The 23456-nt window shown below is 42.1% G+C and overlaps 1 protein-coding gene across 14 annotated transcripts in view; it reads left to right on the top strand.

Annotated features, from left to right (window-relative positions):
- The window catches only part of TJP1 (tight junction protein 1), a 404161-nt gene that overhangs the window by 310644 nt on the left and 70061 nt on the right, over window positions 1-23456 (top strand). For all 14 annotated transcript variants that reach the window (XM_060755771.2, XM_060755764.2, XM_060755762.2 and 11 more), the window contains 6 exons: window positions 82-206; window positions 518-620; window positions 10331-10610; window positions 16428-16531; window positions 19394-19562; window positions 19884-20028. In XM_060755771.2, coding sequence (XP_060611754.2) covers window positions 82-206; window positions 518-620; window positions 10331-10610; window positions 16428-16531; window positions 19394-19562; window positions 19884-20028 — 926 coding nt within the window. The remainder of the gene's footprint in view (window positions 1-81; window positions 207-517; window positions 621-10330; window positions 10611-16427; window positions 16532-19393; window positions 19563-19883; window positions 20029-23456) is intronic.

Genomic DNA, 23456 nt, shown 5'->3' with positions numbered 1-23456 from the left:
ACTCCTAACCCTTCTTCTTAAAAAAATAGGGCTCAGATTACACAAAAAATGTGATTTGAATTTCTTTCTGGTCTTTTCTAGGCTCCTGGATTCGGGTTTGGCATTGCAATATCTGGCGGAAGAGATAACCCCCACTTCCAGAGCGGTGAAACATCAATAGTTATATCAGATGTGCTCAAAGGAGGTCCAGCAGAAGGGCTGCTGCAGTAAGTGTGAAATCAAACTTCGGTTCAGCCGGATTGGCAAATCTACGCAGATAATTCAACTTCCTTCTTCAGTTTCTCTCCCATTGTTCCTTTTTGAGGTCTCTGTGGTCCAGACAATGACAAATTCATTGGGCCCAGGGACCAGTTTCCATCCCCTTCTCTTACCACAGATGTGCCCCCAAAACAATCGGAAATAGACTTCTACCACATCCGGTTGTGTAAAAACGCTATTTTCTGGAGCAAAACAAAGTGTTGAAATTGTTCAGTTTGCTTTCCTTCTTTCTTTCCTTATCCCCCGCCCCCCATTCTAGGGAGAATGATCGTGTTGCAATGGTCAACGGTGTGTCGATGGATAATGTGGAGCATGCTTTTGCTGTTCAGCAGCTGAGGAAAAGTGGGAAAAATGCCAAAATTGTAAGTGAACCTCTTTCTCTACCCCTAGCTTTGTGCGCAAGGGTCAGCTCCTTAAAAAAAACTGTTTCTGGGCCGGGTTTGCTCAGATGAAATGCAAACAAGCCTCAAGGGTGGATTCGATGACATTTATCATCTGACAGCTCAGAATTCTTTACATAACTTCTTGCTGAAAGATGGTTGCTGTGTGTAGACTGGGATCATTCTTAGCTTTTTTGGGGGGCGGGGGGGGGGAACAGCTGAGATCCCAAAGTAGGGCTTAATATCTAATTGGTGACATAGATGCTGGAATCGTCATATTTGCTGTGTTTAGGGGTACAGGATCCCACTAAAGTGGGGGAAGGTATGGAAGAATTTCTATGTGGGCCTGGTCCAGCTTTCCTCAAATTTGTGCATTGGACCACAATTTTCTGAATGTTAGTGGACTTACTTACTTACTTAGGTGATCCCTCGATGACCAAGTAAGATAGTGTTCCAGGATCAGTATTCTGGTGGGTCCGTAGGTGATCTTGATCTGCATCTTCTCCCTCAGTGAGGGCATTGGTTTCCATGTGGAAGGCGGTCTTGGTTGTGGTTGGCTTGACACGCCTTCCTCTTGGCACATTTCTCTCTTTAACCCTCCATTTGGGCCTCTTCAAATTCTGCAGCACTGCTGGTCACAGCTGACCTCCAGCTGGAGCGCTCAAGGTCCAGGGCTTCCCAGTTTTCAGTGTCTATGCCAGAAATGTTAAGGTTGGCTTTGAGCCCATCTTTAAATCTCTTTTCCTGTCCTCTTATATTTGATTTGCTTTATGTCATTTTGCACTGTTTATTTTATTTTGTTGCTTTATGTATTTTGTTGTGATGTATTTTTTCTTATTGTTTTGTGTCGAACTTTGATGTAATTTTTTTTTGGCTTGGCCTCATGTTAGCCACCCCGAGTCCCCTTTGGGGAGATAGTGGTGGGGTATAAATAGATATTATTATTATTAGAAACACAACAAGATAAGTCCACAGCAGACACTCTGCTGTCTGTTGAATTGGATCACACATCGGACACTTCCCAAGTGTCTAGGACTGTGTGATGTATCAGCGAATAATGTATGCAGATCCCAGTAAGGTGGCCTTCTGCAGCTGGCAGATGGTAATTTTGTCAGTGCTGATTGAGTTTAAGTGCAGGCCAAGGTCTTTAGGCACTGCACCCAGTGTGCTGATCACCACTGGGACCACCTTGACTGGCTTGTGCCAGTCTTTGCAGTTTGATCTTCAAATCCTCATATCATGTTAGCTTTTCCAGTTGTTTCTCTTCAATCCTGCTGTCACCTGGGATTGCGACATCGATGATCCATACTTTGTTTTTTAACACGATTGTGAGGTCAGGAGTATTATGCTCCAAAACTCTGTCAGTCTGAATCCGGAAGTCCCAGAGGAGTTTGGCGTGTTCATTTTCTGTAACTTTTTTCGGCTTGTGATCCCACCAGTTCTTTGTCGCAGGCAGATGGTATTTGTGGTAGAAGTTCCAATGAATCAATGGTGTTGTACCTCTGCTTGTAGTCTGTCTGCACAATCTTCTTGCAGCAGCTGAGAATGGGACCTATTATTTCATCTGCTTCCTTGCGGAGTCTACATTTGGGATCTGTTGTCGACTTTTCAATTCTGGCTTTGATGACATTTTATTTATTTATTTATTTACTTTGCTTGTATACCGCAATTTCTCAGCCTTGTAGGTGACTCAACGCAATTTACATCAAGAGCAAAAGTCAATCCAACAGCATACAAAATTTAAAAACCATTAACAGCATAATATACAAAATGACACATCAATAACAACACATTAACGTCTCGTAACTAGAATCGTGATCCAATTCGTCTTCCATAATTCCGTTTCCTATATTCATCGTGTACATTGCATTGTTTAACCGAACGCCTGTTCGAACAGCCAGGTTTTTAGTTTTCTTCGAAACACCATTAACGAAGGGGCTGATCTAATGTCCATGGGAAGGGCGTTCCACAGCCGAGGGGCCACCACAGAAAAGGCCCTGTCCCTCGTCCCTGCCAGCCGTGCCTGGTTCGAATGGCTTCTTCTTGGGCTGCCAGAATCAGGCTCTCCTTTGTCTCCTTTTTCCAAGTTCCATTTGTGAGCCACAGCCATGTTTTTTCTTTGTCAATTTGGCTCTCAATTTTTCCCAGGAACTGTCCATGGAGAGCCTTCTTTTGCCAGTTTTCTCTTCTGCTCTGGATATTATTATTATTATTATTGTTATTATTATTCTGCATCCACCTTCACTGAGGTTTAAAGCGAACTGCTAACATTGAAGACCAAAAGCATCCTGATAACAAAATGCAGTCTTGAGTCTGAACATGCTCAGTACAGTCACATGTTTGTAGCCCCTCCCACACCAAAGGGGTCGGTCAAACTGGTAAATCAATATATACATACAATACAGGTTAGCAAATATATACATTAACAAACAGGTAGAGAAAGTTTGGAAGGTTGCTGTTTCCAACAATTTGTAGTGCAAAAAATGAAAGAATAATACAATATTTAAAATAAAGAACAATTCTAACCAACATACACTTACCAGTATTTCCGTGGGAAGTGTGGGCCTGCTTTTGGCTGATGAGATAGTCAAGTTACGTAGGATTGTTGTTGTTGTGTGCCTTCTAGTCTTTTCAGACTCAGTGCGATTTGAAGTCTGGAGTTTATGGCAATAAAGGACCTTGGAGGGCCACATGCGTCCCAAGAACCTTAGTTTGAAGCTCCTGCTTTGGCGCATCAATTCTTGGAGCTGCCATCCAGTGTCCTGCTCCGTTTCCGACTCTTTTCCCCCCCACAGACGGATGACTAAAGGGTCACAAGGTAGCAGCCATCTCTGAGTGGGAGCCTCGGATGCACAGCCTCCTCCTTGCTCTCCTTTGACTCTCTCATCATGTTCAAGTCAGAGTTAAACCGAGTGTGTCAAGCACCCTGAGTATTGAATGCTGTTCCTTCTCCCCTCATGCATCAACAAACAGCGGTTGCTTCATGTTCAGCATATGCCATTTGCCACTGCACTGTGCAATTATATTGATTCCTGCTATTCTTTGAGGCACACACTGTTTTATAAATAACCTTTTTTTCTTAAATCTACAAAACAATGTTTCATCAGCAGTGCATATTCTACGTTGTCATAAACAATAGCAGTTTATTGCTTGCAAAAAATTGCAAGATACTAATGTTTTCAGGATGTGTTCTCTCTTCTTTAAAATTTTTCCTCCTCCTTGTGTAGTGCTTGATCCCATGTCCTGGTATGTTTTCCCCTTGTTGGACATGCAGATTTTACCCACTCTCATTCCCCAAAATCCTTAAAATTGATCCAGGGGGATCATCCAGGGGGATCATCCAAGTGTGTCAGTATCAACAGAGATGGCAGACTTATGTCAGTGCGAAGAGATATTCTCTCAGAGTATTAATGGCTGTGAAATAAGGTCCTTATCATGTCTTACCTACTGGGTTACCTAGCAGGTTCCTCTCATTTACTGTTGTTATAAAAGGTGTTAAAATGGCCTGTAAGAGACGTTTCAGTGTCTTGAAGCCAAAAGAATCTCCAAAATACTGATATTTTGTCAGAGGAGAAATAATCATAGAATCATAGAGTTGGAAGAGACCTCGTGGCCATCCAGTCCAACCCCATTCTGCCAAGAAGAGGGAAAATCACATTCAAAACACCCCCAACAGATGGCCATCCAACCTCTGCCCCATCTATCGTGTTGTCCCTATGATGCACTTTCCCCCACCCTAAGCTGAAAGCCTTACCCCACTGTTTTATCCTTCTTGGGCTCCCCTCACTTACACATTTTCTATTCCCACCTCTCCCAGGGTTTTATCATTTTATCTCATCCTTGTGGCCTGCCCAACCTGTTCGATTTTATATTGTGTGAATTTGCTTTATTGTTTTGTTTTGCTACTTTAGCTATTTTCTGATGTGCATTCTGTGTTGTATTTTATTGTGTTTTGGGCTTGGCCTCATGTTAGCCACCCCGAGTCCCCATTGGGAGATGATGGAGTGGTATGAATAAAGATTATTATTATTATTATTGACACAAGGCCCAGTATGTCACAGCAAACGAGATCCCTATGCTGGATTTCGTATCACAAAATCACAAGTCGAACACTTCCCAAACATCTAGGACTGTGTGATGTATTTTCGAATGATGTGCGGAGATCCAAACCAAGGTGGCCTTTTGAAGTTGACAGATTGTGATTTTGTCGATGTTTATTGTTTCCAAATGCCAGCTGAGATCTTTTGGCACCGAGTGTGCCAATGACCACTGGGACCACCTGTACTGGTTAATGCCAGAGCCTTTGCCGTTCGATTTTGAGGTCTTGATAGTGGCTGAGTTTTTCCTGTTGCTTTTCCTCAATGCGACTATCACACTTATGGCGACATCAATAATCCAGACTTTTTTCTTTTCCACAATCGTGATGTCTGGTGTATTGTGTTGTCAGTCTGGATTCGAAAGTCCCACAGTATTTTTGCATGTTCATTTTCCACGACCTTTGCTGCTGGCAGGTGGTACTTGTGACATAAGTTCCAGTGAATCATCTGGGCCACAGAGTTGTGTCTTTGTTTGTAGTCCGTCTGTGCGATTTTCTTGCAACAACTGAGGATATGATCCATGGTTTCATCAGCTTCCTTGCATAGTCTGCATTTTGGGTCATCTGCTGTTTTTTCAATCCTGGCCTTAATTGCATTGGTTCTGATGGCTTGCTCCTAGGCTGCAAGAATCAGGCCTTCTGTCTCCTTCTTCAGGGTTCAATTCGTGAACCATCACCAGGTCTTCTCCTTGTCAACTTTTCCTTCAATTTTGTTAAGGAACTGCCCATGCAATGCTTTGTTGTACCAGCTGTCAGCTCTGGTTTGGAGTGCAGTTTTCTTGTACTGACTCTTTGTCTGCTTTGCTTTGAGAAGTTTCCGATTATTGACTTCAATTAAAGCAGGTTCTTGGCTTTCCTTATTATTATTATTATTATTATTATTATTATTATTATTATTAAAAGCTTCCAAAGAAGCTCCACCACACTCCAGGGCAGAGATTTCTACTGCTGAACAGCTCTTTCTCACAGTGAGGAAGTTCTTCCTAAAGTTCAGGTGGAATCTCCTTTCCTGTAGTTTGAAACCATAAGAACCACGTTACTTAAGATTAATTCAATTTGATTTTCCAAATAATACTTTGGAGAGTCAGATGTGCTCTATGGACTCACAGGCTCTTTCCCTCTGTGTCCCACAATTCTCCTTTTCTTCTTTCCATCTTCTGGGTCAAATATAGTCCAGCTTGGTGGAGATTTCTAAAATCTTAGGAAGTGGTTGTAAATTTCATTTCAAAGCTTGTTTGCAAACCAGTTGGTTTACATACACAGATTATGAATGAAGATACAACCGCCGAGTTAAGCCGGTAGCTGTGAACTTCTAGTTGGTTTTGTGCTACTTGGCCTGGGTTTCAACAAGATAAATCACCCAAAAGATTCTCCAGGCTACCAATTCAAAATCAGTGAAATCGCCAGAAAATGGTATTCAGAGGTAGACTACAGGTGATACGTTTGTAGACAGGATTTATTCCTTTACACTTGTTTAGGCGTTGAATGTTTGTCTGCTTTGTGTGTAAACCGTCTTGAGTCTCCTTGTGAAGAGGGCTGTGGCCCACATGGGGGTTCTATGTGGGAGGTTTGGCCCAATTGTATCGTTGATGGGGTTCAGAATGCTCTGTGATTGTAAGTAAACTATAAATTCCAGCAACTACAACTCCCAAATGTCAAGATTCTATTTTCCCCAAACTCTACCAGTGTTCACATTTGGGCATACTGAGTATTTGTGTAGAGTTTGGTCCAGATCCATCATTGCTTGAGTCCACAGTGTTGTTGTTGTGTGCTTTCAAATCGTTTTAAGACTTATGTTGACCCTGAGCAAGGGCCGGGTAAATAACCTTGGAGGGCCGTATCTGGCCCCCGGGCCATAGTTTGAGGACCCCTGCTTTAAACTTTAAATAGGGGAACTTGGAGCCATCCCTTCCAGCCTGTCTTTGAAAAGGATGCAGAGAAAACATTAAGCGCATTGCCTACTACGCATTCCTATACCATTATTTGGAGTATGCTCCTCAGAATCACTGGACACAAAAACCACGGTCTTCAGTCAGTCTGAAAGAAAGTTGAGTTGCACAGTTTTGTGACAGATTTGTAGCTCCACCATGGATTTTTTTCTTTGTTTGTTTTCATTGTTTTGATGGCCTGCCAAGAGCCTCTATTTCATGTCTATTGACAGATCTTCCTGGGCGAGGTGAAGTGACTTTCCACACCAGTGGTCTTGTCAAGTGCTAAAATATTGAGTAGCAACAAGGCCCATAGACACGAGCCTCTCTTATACACTTTGCATTTCCTCGTTTTTCCTTTCGAGTGGGGAGCCTGCTCCATTAATTATCATGTTTCGGATGGTGCCCTTGAATGTTCATTCTAGGTCTTGGGTAATTTTGTACTTTTGACACAAGTTAATCTGCCTCCTCGCCCAAATATGAATCATAGAATCATAGAATCATAGAATCAAAGAGTTGGAAGAGACCTCATGGGCCATCCAGTCCAAACCCCTGCCAAGAAGCAGGAATATTGCATTCAAATCACCCCTGACAGATGGCCATCCAGCCTCCGTTTAAAAGCTTCTAAAGAAGGAGCCTCCACCGCACTCCGGGGCAGCGACTTCCACTGCTGAACGGCTCTCACAGTCAGGAAGTTCTTCCTCGTGTTCAGATGGAATCTCCTTTCTTGTAGTTTGAAGCCATGGTTCCATTGCGTCCTAGTCTCCAAGGAAGCACAAAACAAGCTTGCTCCCTCCTCCTCCCTGTGGCTTCCTCTCACATATTTATACATGGCTATCATATCTCCTCTCAGCCTTCTCTTCTTCAGGCTAAACATGCCCAGCTCCTTAAGCCGCTCCTCATAGGGCTTGTTCTCCAGACCCTTGATCATTTTAGTCGCCTTCCTCTGGTCACATTCCAGCTTGTCAATATCTCTCTTGAATTGTGGTGCCCAGAATTGGACACAATATTCCAGGTGTGGTCTAACCAAAGCGGAATAGAGGGGTAGCATTACTTCCCTAGATCTAGACACTATGCACTATGAAGCTTGTTGGGATTTCAGGCTTTAGCATGACTATCCTAGTTCTTAGACCAGGCATAAACATGTGGGAATATCTTGCATATTCTTCCTTGTTTCCTCCATCTCTCCGTCTGCTGTTTTCCTGGGTTGGATTTTGAGTTGTAAGCCTCTTGGGGCCAAGACCTATCTGTTTGTCCTCAGTAAGGAGTCAGATGTCCTGATTGCATCATGTGTATGTGTATGTTCCTTCAGGTTACTTGGAGAAGACGTATGACAACTCTATGAATTTTTCATAAGGTTTTCTTAGACACGGAATACAATAAGCCTTCCATTTTTGCAAGGTATATAGGGGCACTGGGCCCTTGCAAAAATAGAAAAGCCATGAATTAAAAAAACCCAAGACAACATCTCTCTGGGAACCTCTATGTCAGGGGTCCTCAAACTAAGGCCTGTGGGCCAGATACGGCCCTCCAAGGACATTTACCCGGCCCTTTCTCAGGGTCAACCTAAGTCTGAAATGACTTGAAAGCATACAACAACAATAACAACAATCCTATCTCATCAGCCAAAAGCAGGCCCACAATTTCCACTGAAATACTAATAAGTTTATACAGTATTTGTTAAAATTGTTCTTCATTTTAATTATTGTATTGTTTTTAAGTGTTTTTGCACTACAAATAAGATATGTGCAGTGTGCATAGGAATTCATTCATGCTTTTTTTTTTCAAATTATAATCCGGTCTTCCAACAGTTTGAAGGACTGTGACCTGGCCCTCTATTTAAAAAGTTTGAGGACCCCTGGTATAGGGGAACTGGACCCTTGCAAAAATAGAAAAGCCATGAATTAAAAAAACAAAACAAACAAACATTTATTTAGCCAAGACAACATTTCTCTGGGAACATCTATGTCTTCCGGGTTAATTCTGATCAGTGTCCATCAGAGTTGTGCTGGGGGCCTAGAGGTTCCTAGAGACAACATATTAATCAAATCCACACAAACAAATCCTGCAGTTGTGGTTGGCCAACTGTACTCAGAAGTGGGTTTGCCAGTTCCTTCTTCTGGAATATCGCCTACAGTGCCTCATTTTCATAAGTAGAATCATAGAATCCTAGAGTTCGAAGAGATCTCATGGGCCATCCAGTCCAACCCCATTCTGCCAAGAAGCAGGGAAAACACATTCAAAGCACCCCTGACAGATCGCCATCCAATCTCTACTTAAAAGCTTTCAAAGGAGGAGCCTCCACCACACTCTGGGGCAGAGAGAGATTTCCACTGCTGAAAAGCTCTCACAGTTGGGAAGTTCTTCCTAATATTCAAGTTGAATCTCCTTTCCTATTGTTTGAAGCCACTGTTCCATTTCGTCCTAGTCTCCAGGGCAGCAGAAAACAAGCTTGCTTTTCACTATGACTTCCCCCTCACATATTTACACATGCCCCCATCATGTCTCGTCTCCACCTTCTCTTCTTCAGGATAAACATGCCCAACTCTTTAAACCGCTCCTCATAGGACTTGTTCTCCAGATCCTTGATCATTTTAGTTGCCCACCTCTGGACACATTCCAGCTTGTCAACATCTCCCAAGGCAGAATAGAGGGGTAGCATGACTTCCCTGGATCTAGACACTATACTCCCCATTCCCCATCCAAGAGGCCCATCCAAGTAGACCCTATCCAAGTATAAAGCTTCCAGAATAATAGTAATAATAATAAACTTTATTTATATCCCACCACCATCTCCCCAATGGGGACTCAGGGCGGCTTACATGAGGCCAAGCCCAAAAATACAATACAATACAATACAATACAATACAATACAATACAATAAATCAAATTCAAACCATAACATAATAAATTACATAAGGCATATATATATATAATAATTGGGAATATAATATAAAAATAAAATCATTCATAGATGTTCAAGTCCCATTATATACAGTGGTGTAGTAAAATAGAGTCCTGTAGATAAAATAGGATCAGATAAGATTTGGTACCTTTTGGGTATTTTTGCACCAATATCTCCCTTGGTTGTCCGAATTGTGTTTTGGTGATGTGTTTATACAATTCAGCTACAATTAACTTTTACGCTCTCATCTGTACTATTCTGAGATAACATCTGTAGTCATTAGTGGTTGTCTTTCTTGAATTAATTGCTTCCTCTTGACCACAGAATTGATTTATAGATTGTGTTAATTGTAAACAGGCATGCTTAAAGCTCTTACTGTTTATAAAGCGCTGGTCACTTCATTCCTCCCAAAGAAATGAAAAATATGGCGGTGGGTGGGAAGTCTTGTTAGACTCTTTCAACTATGGATGGCGTGCATTCACGAATCAAATTACAAATTCATTTATTATTTATTTACTATATTTATATAGCGCCTTTCTCACCCCAGGGGGTGGACTCGAGGCGGGTTACAACATACTAATGGCAAAAATTCAGTGCCAGCATACATGTGGATAGATAAAACTGTACCTATAAATTAAATCATTAAAACCACCCCATGATTCCACAGCATTGAGCCATGGCACTTCAGCTGTCTCAAATGAATTGATTATAGATAGTTCTGCATTTTCTCAGAAATTCAGTGTTTTGATGTTATATCTTCCAGACCATCCGAAGGATGAAAAAAGTTCAGATCCCAGTCACTCGGACAGATCCAGACCCAGTGTCTGAAAACGACGAGGACAGCTACGAAGAGGACATGCACGACCCAAGGAGTTCCCGCGGTGCTGCGAGTGCAACCCGGAGGCACGAGAAAAGCTGGGTGAGGGACCGAAGTGCAAGCAGAGAGAGGAGTTTGTCGCCAAGATCCGACCGGAGATCGGTCAGCTCCAATCAACCCGCAAAGCCCACAAAGGTCACGTTGGTCAAATCGAGGAAGAATGAAGGTATGGTGCCATTTCAGAAAGAACCTGATTGAAGGGCTTTTCCCCATCCAATTCATATGTTTGCTAAATTTCATTTTTCTGTCCACCCAAATACTCCCAATGTACCCTTGGTTTTTGCTTGGATTTGATTCTAGGCTTCTCATAGATACCAAATCCACAGATGTTCAAGTCCCATTATATACAATGGTGTAATAAAATAGAGTCCTGTAGGTAAAATAGCAAAATTAACACTTGCATTTGATTTTTTTTTAGAGGATAATATTTTCAAACTATGGATGGTTGAATCCGTAGATGCGGAATCAATGGATACAGGGGACCAACTATATAATAAAATGGATGTAAAACACTTTTAAAGGCAGGTGAAATACTATTTCAGAAGCCAATTTTAAACCAATTTCAACAACCAAACTTCATGCAGAATAATTCAGAAAGTCAACTGGGATTGAGTTGAGCTAGCCTCCCATGGGACTAATTTCTACAATCCTAGAAGGTTTTGTCTATCTTACTTTATATGGCTGCTTTTTGGTATTTTGGTATAAAGACGTTTCTGACAGTAGTATCTGAAGATTAAGTATCCCATTAATGCAAAACTAAACCACCTGGGTTCTTCGTGTGTTTTTTTTTTTCAAAAACCCAATCCTGCCTTGATTAGAATTAAAATTTTCTACTAACTCTTTGTCAGAAAAAATAAAAATTAACTAAGTATTTTTAATTACAAAAATGTGAGTCAAGCACTGACAGGGTTAAATTGATGCCATGGCTGCAGTTCTATATAAGCAGGTGTGCCTGTAGCTTAGTAGTCGTCAGTCTGAGGTCAGTCTGAGGTCAGTCTGAGGTCAGTCTGAGGTCAGTCTGAGGTCAGGTAAACCTCAGTGAGGGAAAGACCTTAGTCTGTGAGGTAGGCCTCACACTGTGAGAAGGCCAAGTGTGAGAAAGCTTGGTGTGAGAAGCTTCAGTGAAAGAAGCCCCAAGTTGTAGGCCTCATGTGTAAAGCCTCATGTGCAAAGCTCCAGTATAAAGGCTATTGTGTGAAGATCCAGTGTAAGTTCGTTGTGAGAGGAGGCTCTGTGAGAGTGAAGCTGTTTATCTGCATGAGGAGGAGACAAACATGGAAGCAAAGAAGGAAGTATAAAAAGCTTTATTTGTGTTGTGGAAACCTTGTTCTTGTAAATAGTGCAACTATATTATTTTACTATTATTTATTTATCTATTTAATTATAATTATGCACAATGGAGGACCTTCTTGCAGCAACACCAGAGGCACTCCAAGTGACCAGCTATTGGTCAAAGGACATTTAATCAACTACCAAGTTTGCAAACTTTGTGTTTTGTTTGTTTTTTTGTTTTTTAATGCAATACAACTGTATCGCTCCTGACACGATAAATAAATAAATCACTTTGGGCTACTGGTACTGGATCACACTGCTGCTAATAAGTTACTCTGCTGTACATTTATGAGTAGGGTCTTTAGTTAATAAGCCCACTCACCCAACAAGGGTTATGGGCCCAGTATAACCCAGTCTAGACCAGTACAGACCATATTGAGGCTGAAGAAATATGGCAATGTCATTTCAAGAAAAGAAGACCTACCAAAGGATTGATGAAGCTGATTCAGGAAAAAAAGTACCCATCAAAACATGGTCTTGAGCATTGATGCAGCAACTGCTTGCAGTAGTAAATGTATGGTGGCTAACAGAACAGAAATGTGGTCATTCACAGTGTATTTACAAACACAACAACTGTACAACTTCTGAGTAGAAGTTTATAGGAAAGAGCAAAATGACTTTGTCCTTTATTTCACATTTTCCCTCCCACCAACTTAATGTTTTGATGCAAGTTGGGAGATTTTTGTTTACCTGAATGGAAGGGTGATGGCAATTTAGCCCACGGATACGGCTGGCAGACACTTGGGTTTTTCTGATTGCTGTTCCTCCGAGAATGAATTTGCAAAACAATCTTGCCGTATAACCATTCCTCAATTATACAGATGACTGCAGACTCTCAGTTAATGACCTGGGAGTCAATCTCGCAGCAGTGTTTTGCATACCAGTTTGGGAGCGTACTAAACTAATTATGCAAATTGGGGATCCAGAGCCATTCAGAATGGAGCGTTGCATTGTTAGGTAACAGCGCGACACCCCTGCCTTCTGGCTGGATGTTCCTAGATCCGTAAAATCTTCACAGCACATTTGGTTCCCCCCAACCTCTTGAAACTTCTTTGTCGTTTGAAAAATGTAAAGCTAAAACTAGTCATTTGTATGCATGGGATATCATTCTGTATGAAGCACAGAAAGCAATGGATACAAGCCTTTGCCAAGGGGATGTGCGTGTCAGTGCCTTCAGGTTAATAGTCAACTTACGACAACCCCATCCATTTCTTAGATAAAGATAACTCTTATTTATTTATTTATCATGTCAGGAGGAAACCAAATAGTTGTATTGCATTTTTTAACAAACAAACAGGCAAACAAACAAAACATAAAGTTTGCAAGCTTGGTAGTTGATTAAATCTCCGTTGACCAGTAGCTGGCTACTTGGAGTACCTCTGGTGTTACTATAAGAAGGTCCTTCATTGTGCATGTGACAGGGCTCAGGTTGCCTTGCAGCAGATGGTCTGTAGTTCATTCTTCTCCACACTCGTATGTCGTGGATTCCACTTTGTGGCCCCATTTCTTAAGGTTGGCTCTGCATCTCGTGCCAGAGCACAGTCTGTTCAGCGCCTTCCAAGTCGCCCAGTGTTTTGTGTGCCCAGGGGGGAGTCTCTCATCTGGTATCAGCCATTGATTGAGGTTCTGGGTTTGAACCTGCCAATTTTGCTGGGGTGTTCCATTGAGAGTCTCTGTAGATCTTAGAAAACTATTTCTTGATTTAAGTCGTTGACATGCTGGCTGATACCCAAACAAGGGATGGTATGGAGATGTCACTGCCTTGGTCCTTTCACTATTGGTTGCTACTTCCCGGCGGATGTCAGATGGTGCAATACGGGCTAAACAGTGTAATTTCTCCAGTGGTGTAGGGCGCAGACACACCGTAATAATGGGGCATGTTTCATTAAGAGCCACATCCACTGGGCATGCATACTCAGCAGCAGAGTAGCAAAGCGCAAGGGCAGATGTCTTCATTGGGTCTGGTTGTGATCCCCAGGTTGTGCCAGTCAGCTTTCGTATGATATTGTTTCTAGCACCCACTTCTTGCTTGATGTTCAGGCAGTGCTTCTTGTAGGTAAGAGCACGGTCCAGAGTGACTCCCAGGTATTTGGGTGCGCTGCAATGCTCCAGTGGGATTCCTTCCCAGGTTATTCTCAGAGCTCGGGATGTTTGTCTGTTCTTAAGGTGAAAAGCACATGTCTGTGTTTTAAATAGATTAGGGATCAGCTGGTTTTCCCTGTAACAGGCAGTAAGAGCACCTAGAGCTTCAGAGAGCTCCTGTTCAGCTATTTCAAAGTTCCCTGCTTGAGTGGTGATGGCATGATCGTCAACATAGATGAAACTATGTATCCCTTCTGACACTGGCTGGTCATTTGTGTAAATATTGAACATGGATGGAGCAAGAACGCTCCCCTGAGGCAGGCCGTTCTTCTGTTTCCGCCATCTACTTCTCTGGCCCTGGAACTCAACAAAAAAGCTCCTGTTTTGTAGCAGGTTTCCTATGAGGCGGGTGAGGTGGTCGTCCTTTGTGATATTATACATTTTTCTTAGGAGGAGGCCGTGGTTCACAGTGTCATAAGCCACTGACTGGTCTATGAAGACAGCTCCTGTGATCTGCTGCCTTTCAAAGCCATCTTCTATGTGCTGAGTCAGGTTCGGCACTTGCGATGTGCAGCTTTTGCCTTTCCTGAAGCCAGCTTGCTGTGGAATCAGACATGGGTCTATTTTTTCCATAATTCTATGCAAAATAAGTCTCTCCAGAACTCTGTAAAGATTGCATAACTTTGTAAAGATGGCAGAATACTGGTTATACACCACAACACTTTTTCTAATTCAGGTTTTCTTTTGAGAGCAAATAACGTTTGCAAAAATATATGCGGCTTTGCACAAAGTGTATTTTTCATGAAGGATGGAAAACCTGCATGAAATCCCAGAGAGCTGCTCTCAATCACAATAGACAGCCATTGGCTAAAAGAGACAGTGTTCTGACTATATGTTGTCGAAGGCTTTCATGGCTGGAATCACTGGGTTGCTGTACGTTTTTCAGGATGTATGTCCGTGTTCCAGAAGCATCCTCTCCTGACACTTCACCCTCATCTTTGACAGGCATCCTCATAGGTTGAGGGGTCTGTTGGAAACTAAGTAAGTGAGGTTAATATATCTGTGGAATGTCCAGGGTGGGAGAAAGAAGTCTTGTCTGCTTGAGGCACGTGTGAATGTGGCAATTGGCCACCTTGATTCTAATGGCCTTGCAGTTTTCATGGCCTGGCTGCTTCCAGCCTGGCGGAATCCTTTGTTGGGAGGTGTTAGCTGGCCCGGATTGATTTCCCTGCTTTTTGAGTGTTCCTCTTTATATACTGCCCAAAAAGCAGGGGAAATCCAGACAAGAATCAATCAAGGCCAGCTAACACCATCCAAAAAAGTTTTCAAGACCTGGCTTGTTGCTGCCTGGAACCATGATGGCGAACCTATGACACGTGTGTCAGCACTGACACACGTAGCCATTTTCGATGACACACGGTCGCATGCGGCCGCATACAGAGAAGTTGGGGCTGCATCCCAAGAAGGACATTTCATCCTCGGCTCCTACACCAGCATTTTTCTATAATGCTGAGATATATGGTATTATAGAAAAAGCAGGTAAGTTAAATAATTAGTTTTTGGTTTATTAAATACAGTTATATATTACAATAATATATTTTTGTTATTAAACTATAAATATCATGAAATTATGGGGTTTTTTCTCGAAGTGACACCCCACCCGAGTTATGCTCGTTTTTTTGGCAAGTATTGATACACCAAGCTCAAAAGATTGCCCATCATTGGCCTAGAGGAATCCTTTGTCGGGAGGTGTTAGCTGGCTCCAGTTGATTCTTGTCTTTTAGGACAGTACATAAAGAGGAAAACTCAAAAAGCAAGGGAATAAATCAAGGCCAGCAAATACCTCCCAACAAAGGATTCTGGGGGAATCCTTTGTTGGGAGGTGTTAGCTGGCCCTGATTGATTCCCCTGCTTTTTTAATGTTCCTCTTCATATACTGTCCAAAAAGCAGGGGAAATCCAGACAAGAATCAATCAAGGCCAGCTAACACCATCCAAAAAAGTTTTCAAGACCTGGCTTGTTGCTGCCTAGAGGAATCCTTTGTTGGGAAGTGCTAGCTGGCTCAAGTTGATTCTTGTCTTTTAGGACAGTACATAAAGAGGAAAACTCAAAAAGCAAGGGAATCAATCAGGGCCAGCTAATATCTCCCAACAAAGGATTCCCCCAGGCAGTAACGATCCAGGCCTTGAAAACTGCAAGGCCATTATATGCTTATCAAGGTGGCAAATTGCAACATTCACATGTGCCTCAAGCAGACAAGAGTTCTTCCACAGATATATAACCCTTACTTAGTTTCCAACAGACCCCTTAACCTCTGAGGCTGCCTGCCTGAGCAAAACATCAGGAGAAGATGCTTCTGGAACATGGCCATACAACCCAAAAAATGCACAGCAACCTAGTGTTTGACTCTTCCTGACAACAGTCTATGCTCCAGGGAATAGTTTGGGAGCTGGGAAAAGTGAATTTCTCAGGAGTGCTGGCCTTGGAGAAGAGAGAGAGAAAGAACACCCCCAAAGGCTTGCTCTTGATTCACCATTTCTTTGTTTATTTTTTCCCCTCTTTGTCGCAGAATACGGGTTGCGCCTTGCCAGCCACATATTTGTGAAGGAAATCTCCCAAGATAGCCTGGCAGCAAGAGACGGCAACATTCAGGAAGGTGACGTTGTACTAAAGGTACAGTAAATGCCTCCCGCCCTTCCTCCCTCCTTCTGCTTTTCGCTTAGTGAAAGACAGAAGCATCTTGAACTTTAAGTAACTTCTCTCCTGGAAAGTTGATTAGTTGGAAAGGCTTCTCTTCTCCCGCTCTGTTCGCTGGAAGAGAATATTTTTTAAAAGGCTAAGTATGTAACTAAATATGGGAAAGCAGCAGAGTTTCTTAAGTCATGCTGGTAAGGTGGGATGCGTGGAAGAGACCTGAGTGAGCTAAATCATCCCACCTGACAGATATGACTCCCTTGCTGGCAGTTTGGAGCAGCATCTCCCCGGCAGAACTCTTAATCCCGTTGATACAATTACGGCATTAGGGGGCGGGGTTCTGGATTATAATTTGAAAAAAAAGAAAAGAATGAATTCCTATGCACAGTGCACATATCTTATTTGTAGTGCAAAAAACAATTAAAATTAATACAAAAATTAAAATGAAAAACTAGTTTAACAAATATAAACTTATTAGTATTTCAGTGGGAAGTGTGGGCCTGCTTTTGGCTGACAATATAGCATTGTTGTTGTTGTGTTCCTTCAAGTCTTTTCAGACTTAGGTTGACCCTGAGCGAGGACTGGGTCAATGACCTAGGAGGGCCGTATTCGGTCCCTGGGCCGTAGTTTGAGGACCCCTGATTTAGAGGAATAATAAATCATAATCTTAAATTCTGCACATTCAAAAGACACCTTTTGCTTCTAATTTGTTAATCCATTAGTCAAATGAACTTGATTCCCACTATTGAGTATTCGTGTAGAGTTTGGTCCAGATCCATCATTGTTTGAGTTCACAGTGATCTCTCGATGTAGGTGAACTACAACTCCAAAACCAAAGGACGCTGCCCACCAAACCCTTCCAGTATTTTGTTGGTCATGGGAGAACTGTGTGCCAAGTTTGGTTCAATTCCATCATTGGTGGGGTTCAGAATGCTCTGTGATTGTAGGTGAACTATAAATCCCAGCAACTAACACTCCCAAATGTCAATATTCTATTTTCCCCAAAATCCACCAGTGTTCACATTTGGGGATATTGAGTATTCATGTAGAGTTTGGTCCAGATCCCTTATTGTTTGAGTCCACAGTGATCTCTGGATGTAGGTGAACTACAACTCCAAAACCACAGGACACTGCCCACCAAACCTTTCCCGTAATTTGTTGGTCATGGGAGAACTGTGTGCCAAGTTTGGTTCAATTCCATCATTGGTGGGGTTCAAAATGCTCTTTGATTGTAGATGAACTATAAATCCCAGCAACTACAACTCCCAAATGACAAAATTAATTTTTTTGAGTGAAGGACGTGTTTCTCAACCTTCCTAGAGCCGCGACCCCATAATACAGTTCCTCATGTTGTGGTGGCCCTCAACCATAAAATAATTTTTGTTGCTACTTCATAACTATAATTTTGCTACTGCTATGAATCTTAACGTAAATATCTGATAGGCAGTATGTATTTTCATTCACTTGACCAAATTTGCCACAAATACCCAATACACCCAAATTTGAATATTGGTGGGGTTCACCAATGATGGAATTGAACCAAGCTTGACACACAGAACTCCCATGACCAGCAGAAAATACTGGAAGGGTTTAGTGGGCATTGACCTTGAGTTTTGGAGTTGTAGTTCACCTACATCCAGAGAGCACTGTATACTCAAACAATGATGGATCTGGACCAAACTTGGCACAAATACTCAATATGCTCAAATGTGAACACTGGTGGAATTTGGGTAAAATAGACCTTGACACTTGAAAGTAGTAGTTGCTGGGGAATTATAGTTCGCCTACACTCTGAACCCCACCAAGAATAGCATTGAGTCAAACTTCCCACACCGAACCCCCATGACCATCAGAAAATACTGTGCCCAAAAGTGAACACTGGTGGAGTTTTGGAAAATAGATATTTGGGAGTTGTAGTTGCTGGGATTTATACTTCACCTACAACCAAAGAGCATTCTGAACCCTACCAACGATAGAATTGGGCCAAACTTCCCACACAGAAACCTCATGACCAACAAAAAATACTGTTTTTTCTGATGGTCTTTGGTGACCCCTCTGACACCCCCTCGCGACCACCACAGGGGTCCCGACCCCCAGGTTGAGAAATGCTGAGCTAGAAGGATGCACAATTCCTCCCATGGTTTGGAGCATGTCTGTCGAGAAATTTTGAGCACCCAGAACTTTGTTTCAGAGTTTGGGAAAAATAGACCTTGACACTTGGGAGTAGTGGTTGCTGCGGATTTATAGTTCACCTACAATCAAAGAGCATTCTGAACCCCACCAGTGATAGAATTAGGCTAAACTTCCCACACCGAACCCCCATGACCATCAGTGAACACTGGTGGAGTTTGGGAAAAATAGACTTGACATTTGGGAGTTGACTGACAATCAAAGAGCATTCTGAACCAATTGGGCCAAACTTCCCACATAGAACCCCTATGACCAATAGAAAATACTGTGTTTTCTGATGGTGTGTGGCGACCCTTCTGATAACCCCAAGTGACCCCTCCAGGGGTCCCGACCCCCAGGTTGAGAAAAACTGGAATAAACAAAACAAGGCAGTTGTCCAAAGGAGGCCATTGTTTCTGGAAAATAAATTCCTAGATTCCTCTGTCTTAGGTTTTTTCTTTTATAGGACTGTTTTGCAAGTATCTCCTTCAGTTTAGTCTGTGTTGTAGGATTTGTCATCTTCTGTTGTTGTTTCTCATTGTGAAATAGCCGTGCAACTTGTGAAAGCCAGAACAGGGCTAGGAGACTTTCCCACCCCCGTCCCCCCAGCTTTAAAGATGCCATTTCACTTCCCATTCGGTGCCTATCAGTAGTCCTTTTGCTCTGTTGCAGATAAACGGAACAGTCACGGAAAATATGTCATTGACAGATGCCAAGACCCTAATAGAAAGGTCAAAGGGCAAGTTGAAGATGGTGGTTCAAAGGGATGAGCGAGCAACCCTGCTGAATGTCCCAGATCTTTCTGATAGCATTCATTCGGCTAATGCTTCAGAAAGAGATGGTGAGTATCGATGCTTTTCCTTTTGTGGGGATGGAATGGGGGAAGGAGGTGGGGGTCCAGAACAGAAAGCGAGGGGTGGGGATGTTACCTGAATTGGTGTAAACATCTGGTCCTCATAACCTCACGCTTTTTAATATTCCCCAAAAGTGCCAAACTGTGTATTGAAAATTATTTGGGAAAGGAGGGGTATAGACAGACAGCCCCAAGTACACTCCACATAGAAGCTTATTTCCATTTTGGGGCAGGTTCATGCCATCCTTTTGATTATAATTTGAATTCTGAGTCATCTCATTGAACAACAATCCAACTTTTATTTAACAGACATTTCAGAAATTCAGTCGTTGGCATCCGATCATTCCAACCGATCCCATGACAGGCCCCGCCGCAGTCGTTCACGATCTCCTGACCAGAGGTCAGAGCCTTCAGACCATTCCAGACATTCTCCACAGCAGCCCAGCAATGGCAGGTGATGGTAGCCTTGTACTCTTTTTTTTATTTTTTCCAAAAATGGGATTTGGGGTTGGTTCGTTGTAGCGAAAGGTGCATGGCACCATAACTCTGTCGTTGCATGATGCAGCCGCTCGACACGTCAAGAAGCATGGCAAGCACGGACAAGCGCCAAGCCGAGAAATGCGGAATGACTGCTTCGTGTTTTGTGTCTATGTGTGTATGGTGTCACTCCGTGGGCAGAGACCATGATGAAAATTGTGTCTCTGTAGCATGATGGGTACAAGGTGCAAGTTTGGGTGTTCACTGTCCTTGTGTTGCGTGTGCACACTGAGGTATTCGCAAAGGGTGTCAAGTTCAGCCTCTTTTTTCCCTACTCTTGCCCTCAGGAGCAGAAATTGCGTACAAGAATGAATAATTTCAAAATAAATTCCCTGCTGGAAACCAAGAATAACAAGATAAAATTGATTAGGATGAGGGAGGGTGGAATTCAAACAGTGGGCTGCCCATTGAATTAAAGTACTTAGAGATTGTAGCTAGGATGCCATTGGTGAAGGAAGCTGACTATAAGCCGAGCCTTTTTAGAAATAGCACAAACACTGTTGAATGGGTTGTTGTGCGTTTTCCAGGCTGTATGGCCATGCTCCAGAAGCATTATCTCCTGACATTTCACAGGCATCCTCAGAGATTGTGAGGTTGGAATCTAGGAAAATGGGTTTTATATATGTGGCGCATCTGGCTGGGAGTCAGCTGCATTAAGATTGCTACTGACCGAAAGGTCATGAGTTCGAAGCCAGCCCGGATCGGAGTGACCTTCTGACGAATTTCATGTAGCTTGTTGTCGACCTTTGCAGCCCGAAAGACAGTTGCATCTCTCAAGTAGGAAATTTAGGTACTACTTACGTGGGGAGACTAATTTAACTAATTTATATGAGGCCATAAAAATCTCCAGCAAGCATGCAAAGAATGAGGAAGTACTTCAACAGTGTCACAAATGGTCAGTGAAGGGACAGCTCCCGTAGTGGCCAGAATACCCTCAAGAAAAGCTGGAATGTTAAATTGCCTCTGTGTCTGTCTATATATGTTGTCCGTCTATGGCATTGAATGTTTGTCATGTATATGTACATTGTAATCTGCCCTGAGTCCCCTGCGGGGCGAGAAGGGTGGAGTAGAAATACTGTAAATAAATAAATAAATAAATCTGTGGAATGTCCAGGATGGGAGAAAGAACTCTTGTCTGTTTGAGGTAGGTGTGATTGTTTCAATTGGCCCCACAGTGGGTTAAACCCTTGTGTCGGCAGGACTGAAGACCAACAGGTCGCAGGTTCGAATCCGGGGAGAGTGCGGATGAGCTCCCTCTATCAGTTCCAGCTCCTCATGCGGGGACAGGAGAGAAGCCTCCCACAAGGATGGTAAAACATCATCCTGTCACACCAGAAGTGACTTGCAGTTTTTCAAGGCATTCCTGACACTCAAAAAAAAAGTATTTAATGGCCTAGCAGTTTCAAGGTTTGGCTTCTTACTGCCTGGGAAATCCTTTGTTAGGAGGTGATTAAGATGCCTGCCATAGATGCAGGCGAAACGTCAGAAGAGAATGCTTCATGGCCATACAGCCTGGAAAACTCACAACAACCCAGTGATTCCGGCCATGAAAGCCGGTGACACTGTTGGATGTTTACAGTGGACTATCTTTGCTAGGCACTTGTCTCAAGCCTTAATATAGTAATCTGAGATTCACTTGCAAAGATAGTCCATTTTAGCAATTGGTTGCTAATTGCTGTCATTATGGCATTGTATTTTCATGCTCCTGCTGGACTTTTTTCCCTCTGTTTTACAATTTTGTTCAGGTTGTAGGATGGTTTTTATTGATTGTAAATTGCTAGCTACCTTTGGAAGAAAAGCAAGAGATAAAATTAAAGTATTGATCATTCTTTTTTTTTTTTTTTAAACAAAACAAAACCCTTGACCTACCTGATTACCTGCAGTGCTTCAGTCCACTATTGGGAAAGTTAGTCTGGGTCTTGCGGAGCCAAGCTGTTCTGGTGGCACTGTTTTGTTGTTTTTTGTTTGATATGTTTTGTTTTTTGAGGTCTTACGTTTTCTGGAGTGGAACTTTTTTATTTATTTCTTGAATTGTCTAAAGCAGTGGTTCACAACCTTTTTTTTGACCAGGGATCACTCTCTAAAATTAGTACCAAAAGGGTTACGAAATCACCTTATGGTCAACTTTGGATTCAGTTTGGTTATATAGGATGCTCATTCAGAACATTGCATTGGATAGACCACATCAGCTCTAGCTTCTGATACAGAACATATGCCACCCAGTATTTATGTGTGTATTTATTTATTTATTTATGATATTTATTTGCTGCCCTTCTCACCCTAAAGGGGACTTAGAGCAGCTCACAAGTTATATGTACATTCAATATATTACATTATTATCATAGCACAATATTAGTATTATATATTACTACATTGTACTATGCCACTATACTGAAGTATTATTAGCAATATTACATGTAATATAAAATATATAATTGTTATATTATTATATTGTATTATTCGTATTATATTGTATTACACTATTATGAGCAATATTATATGTACATATAATATTGTATATATAATATATTATAATTACGAGCATAGCACAATATTAGTATTATATATTCCTATAATGTATTGCATCACTATACTGCAATATTATTAGTAATATTTATTTATTATTTATTATTTATTTCGAGCATTTCTACCCCACCCTTCTCAACCCCCGAAGGGGGACCCAGGGCGGCTTACAAAAGGCACAATTCGATGCCAGCAATACACATAGTAAGATAAAATACATAGCAGCAACAATTATAAAATAATTAAGACAATCCAATTATATTATATTACATATAATATATAGCACACAATCTAGATCTGATGTGGTCTATCCAATGCAATTTTCTCAATCAGCTATCCAAATAACCCCAGGAACAGGCCTAAAAACAAGGACACCAAGATTTTTATTTATTTTTTTGATTGGACTGTGTTATTATTCACATGTCTCGCAGACCTGATTTTTGGTCTCACGGCCGACTAGTGATCTAAAGCCAGAATCCTCACACGGCAGCACCCAAATATAGATTTTAAAACTCAGTTTTAAATCCCTCTTTAAAACAGTATGGATAAGCTAGCCTTTTGGGAAGAAATTCCAGAGGGTGAGGGGCAACTCTTGCCAATCTTATGAAATGGTTGGAAAGTAGACAGTGAGTGGTCTTCTCAAACAGGTTGGTTCATGAGCTTGTTGGTGTCCTTCAGATAAAGTGAACTCAATACACTGAGGTTTTTGATGGTCAAGAGTGAGTGGTCTTCTCAAACAGCTGGTTCATGAGCTTGTTGGTGTCCTACAGATAAAGTGAACTCAATACATTGAGGTTTTTGAAGGTCAAGAGCAGTGAGTGG

This window comes from Anolis sagrei, chromosome 9 (assembly GCF_037176765.1).
Source record: "Anolis sagrei isolate rAnoSag1 chromosome 9, rAnoSag1.mat, whole genome shotgun sequence".
Taxonomy (NCBI): domain Eukaryota; kingdom Metazoa; phylum Chordata; class Lepidosauria; order Squamata; family Dactyloidae; genus Anolis; species Anolis sagrei.
This window is presented reverse-complemented; position numbering and strand designations above follow the sequence as displayed.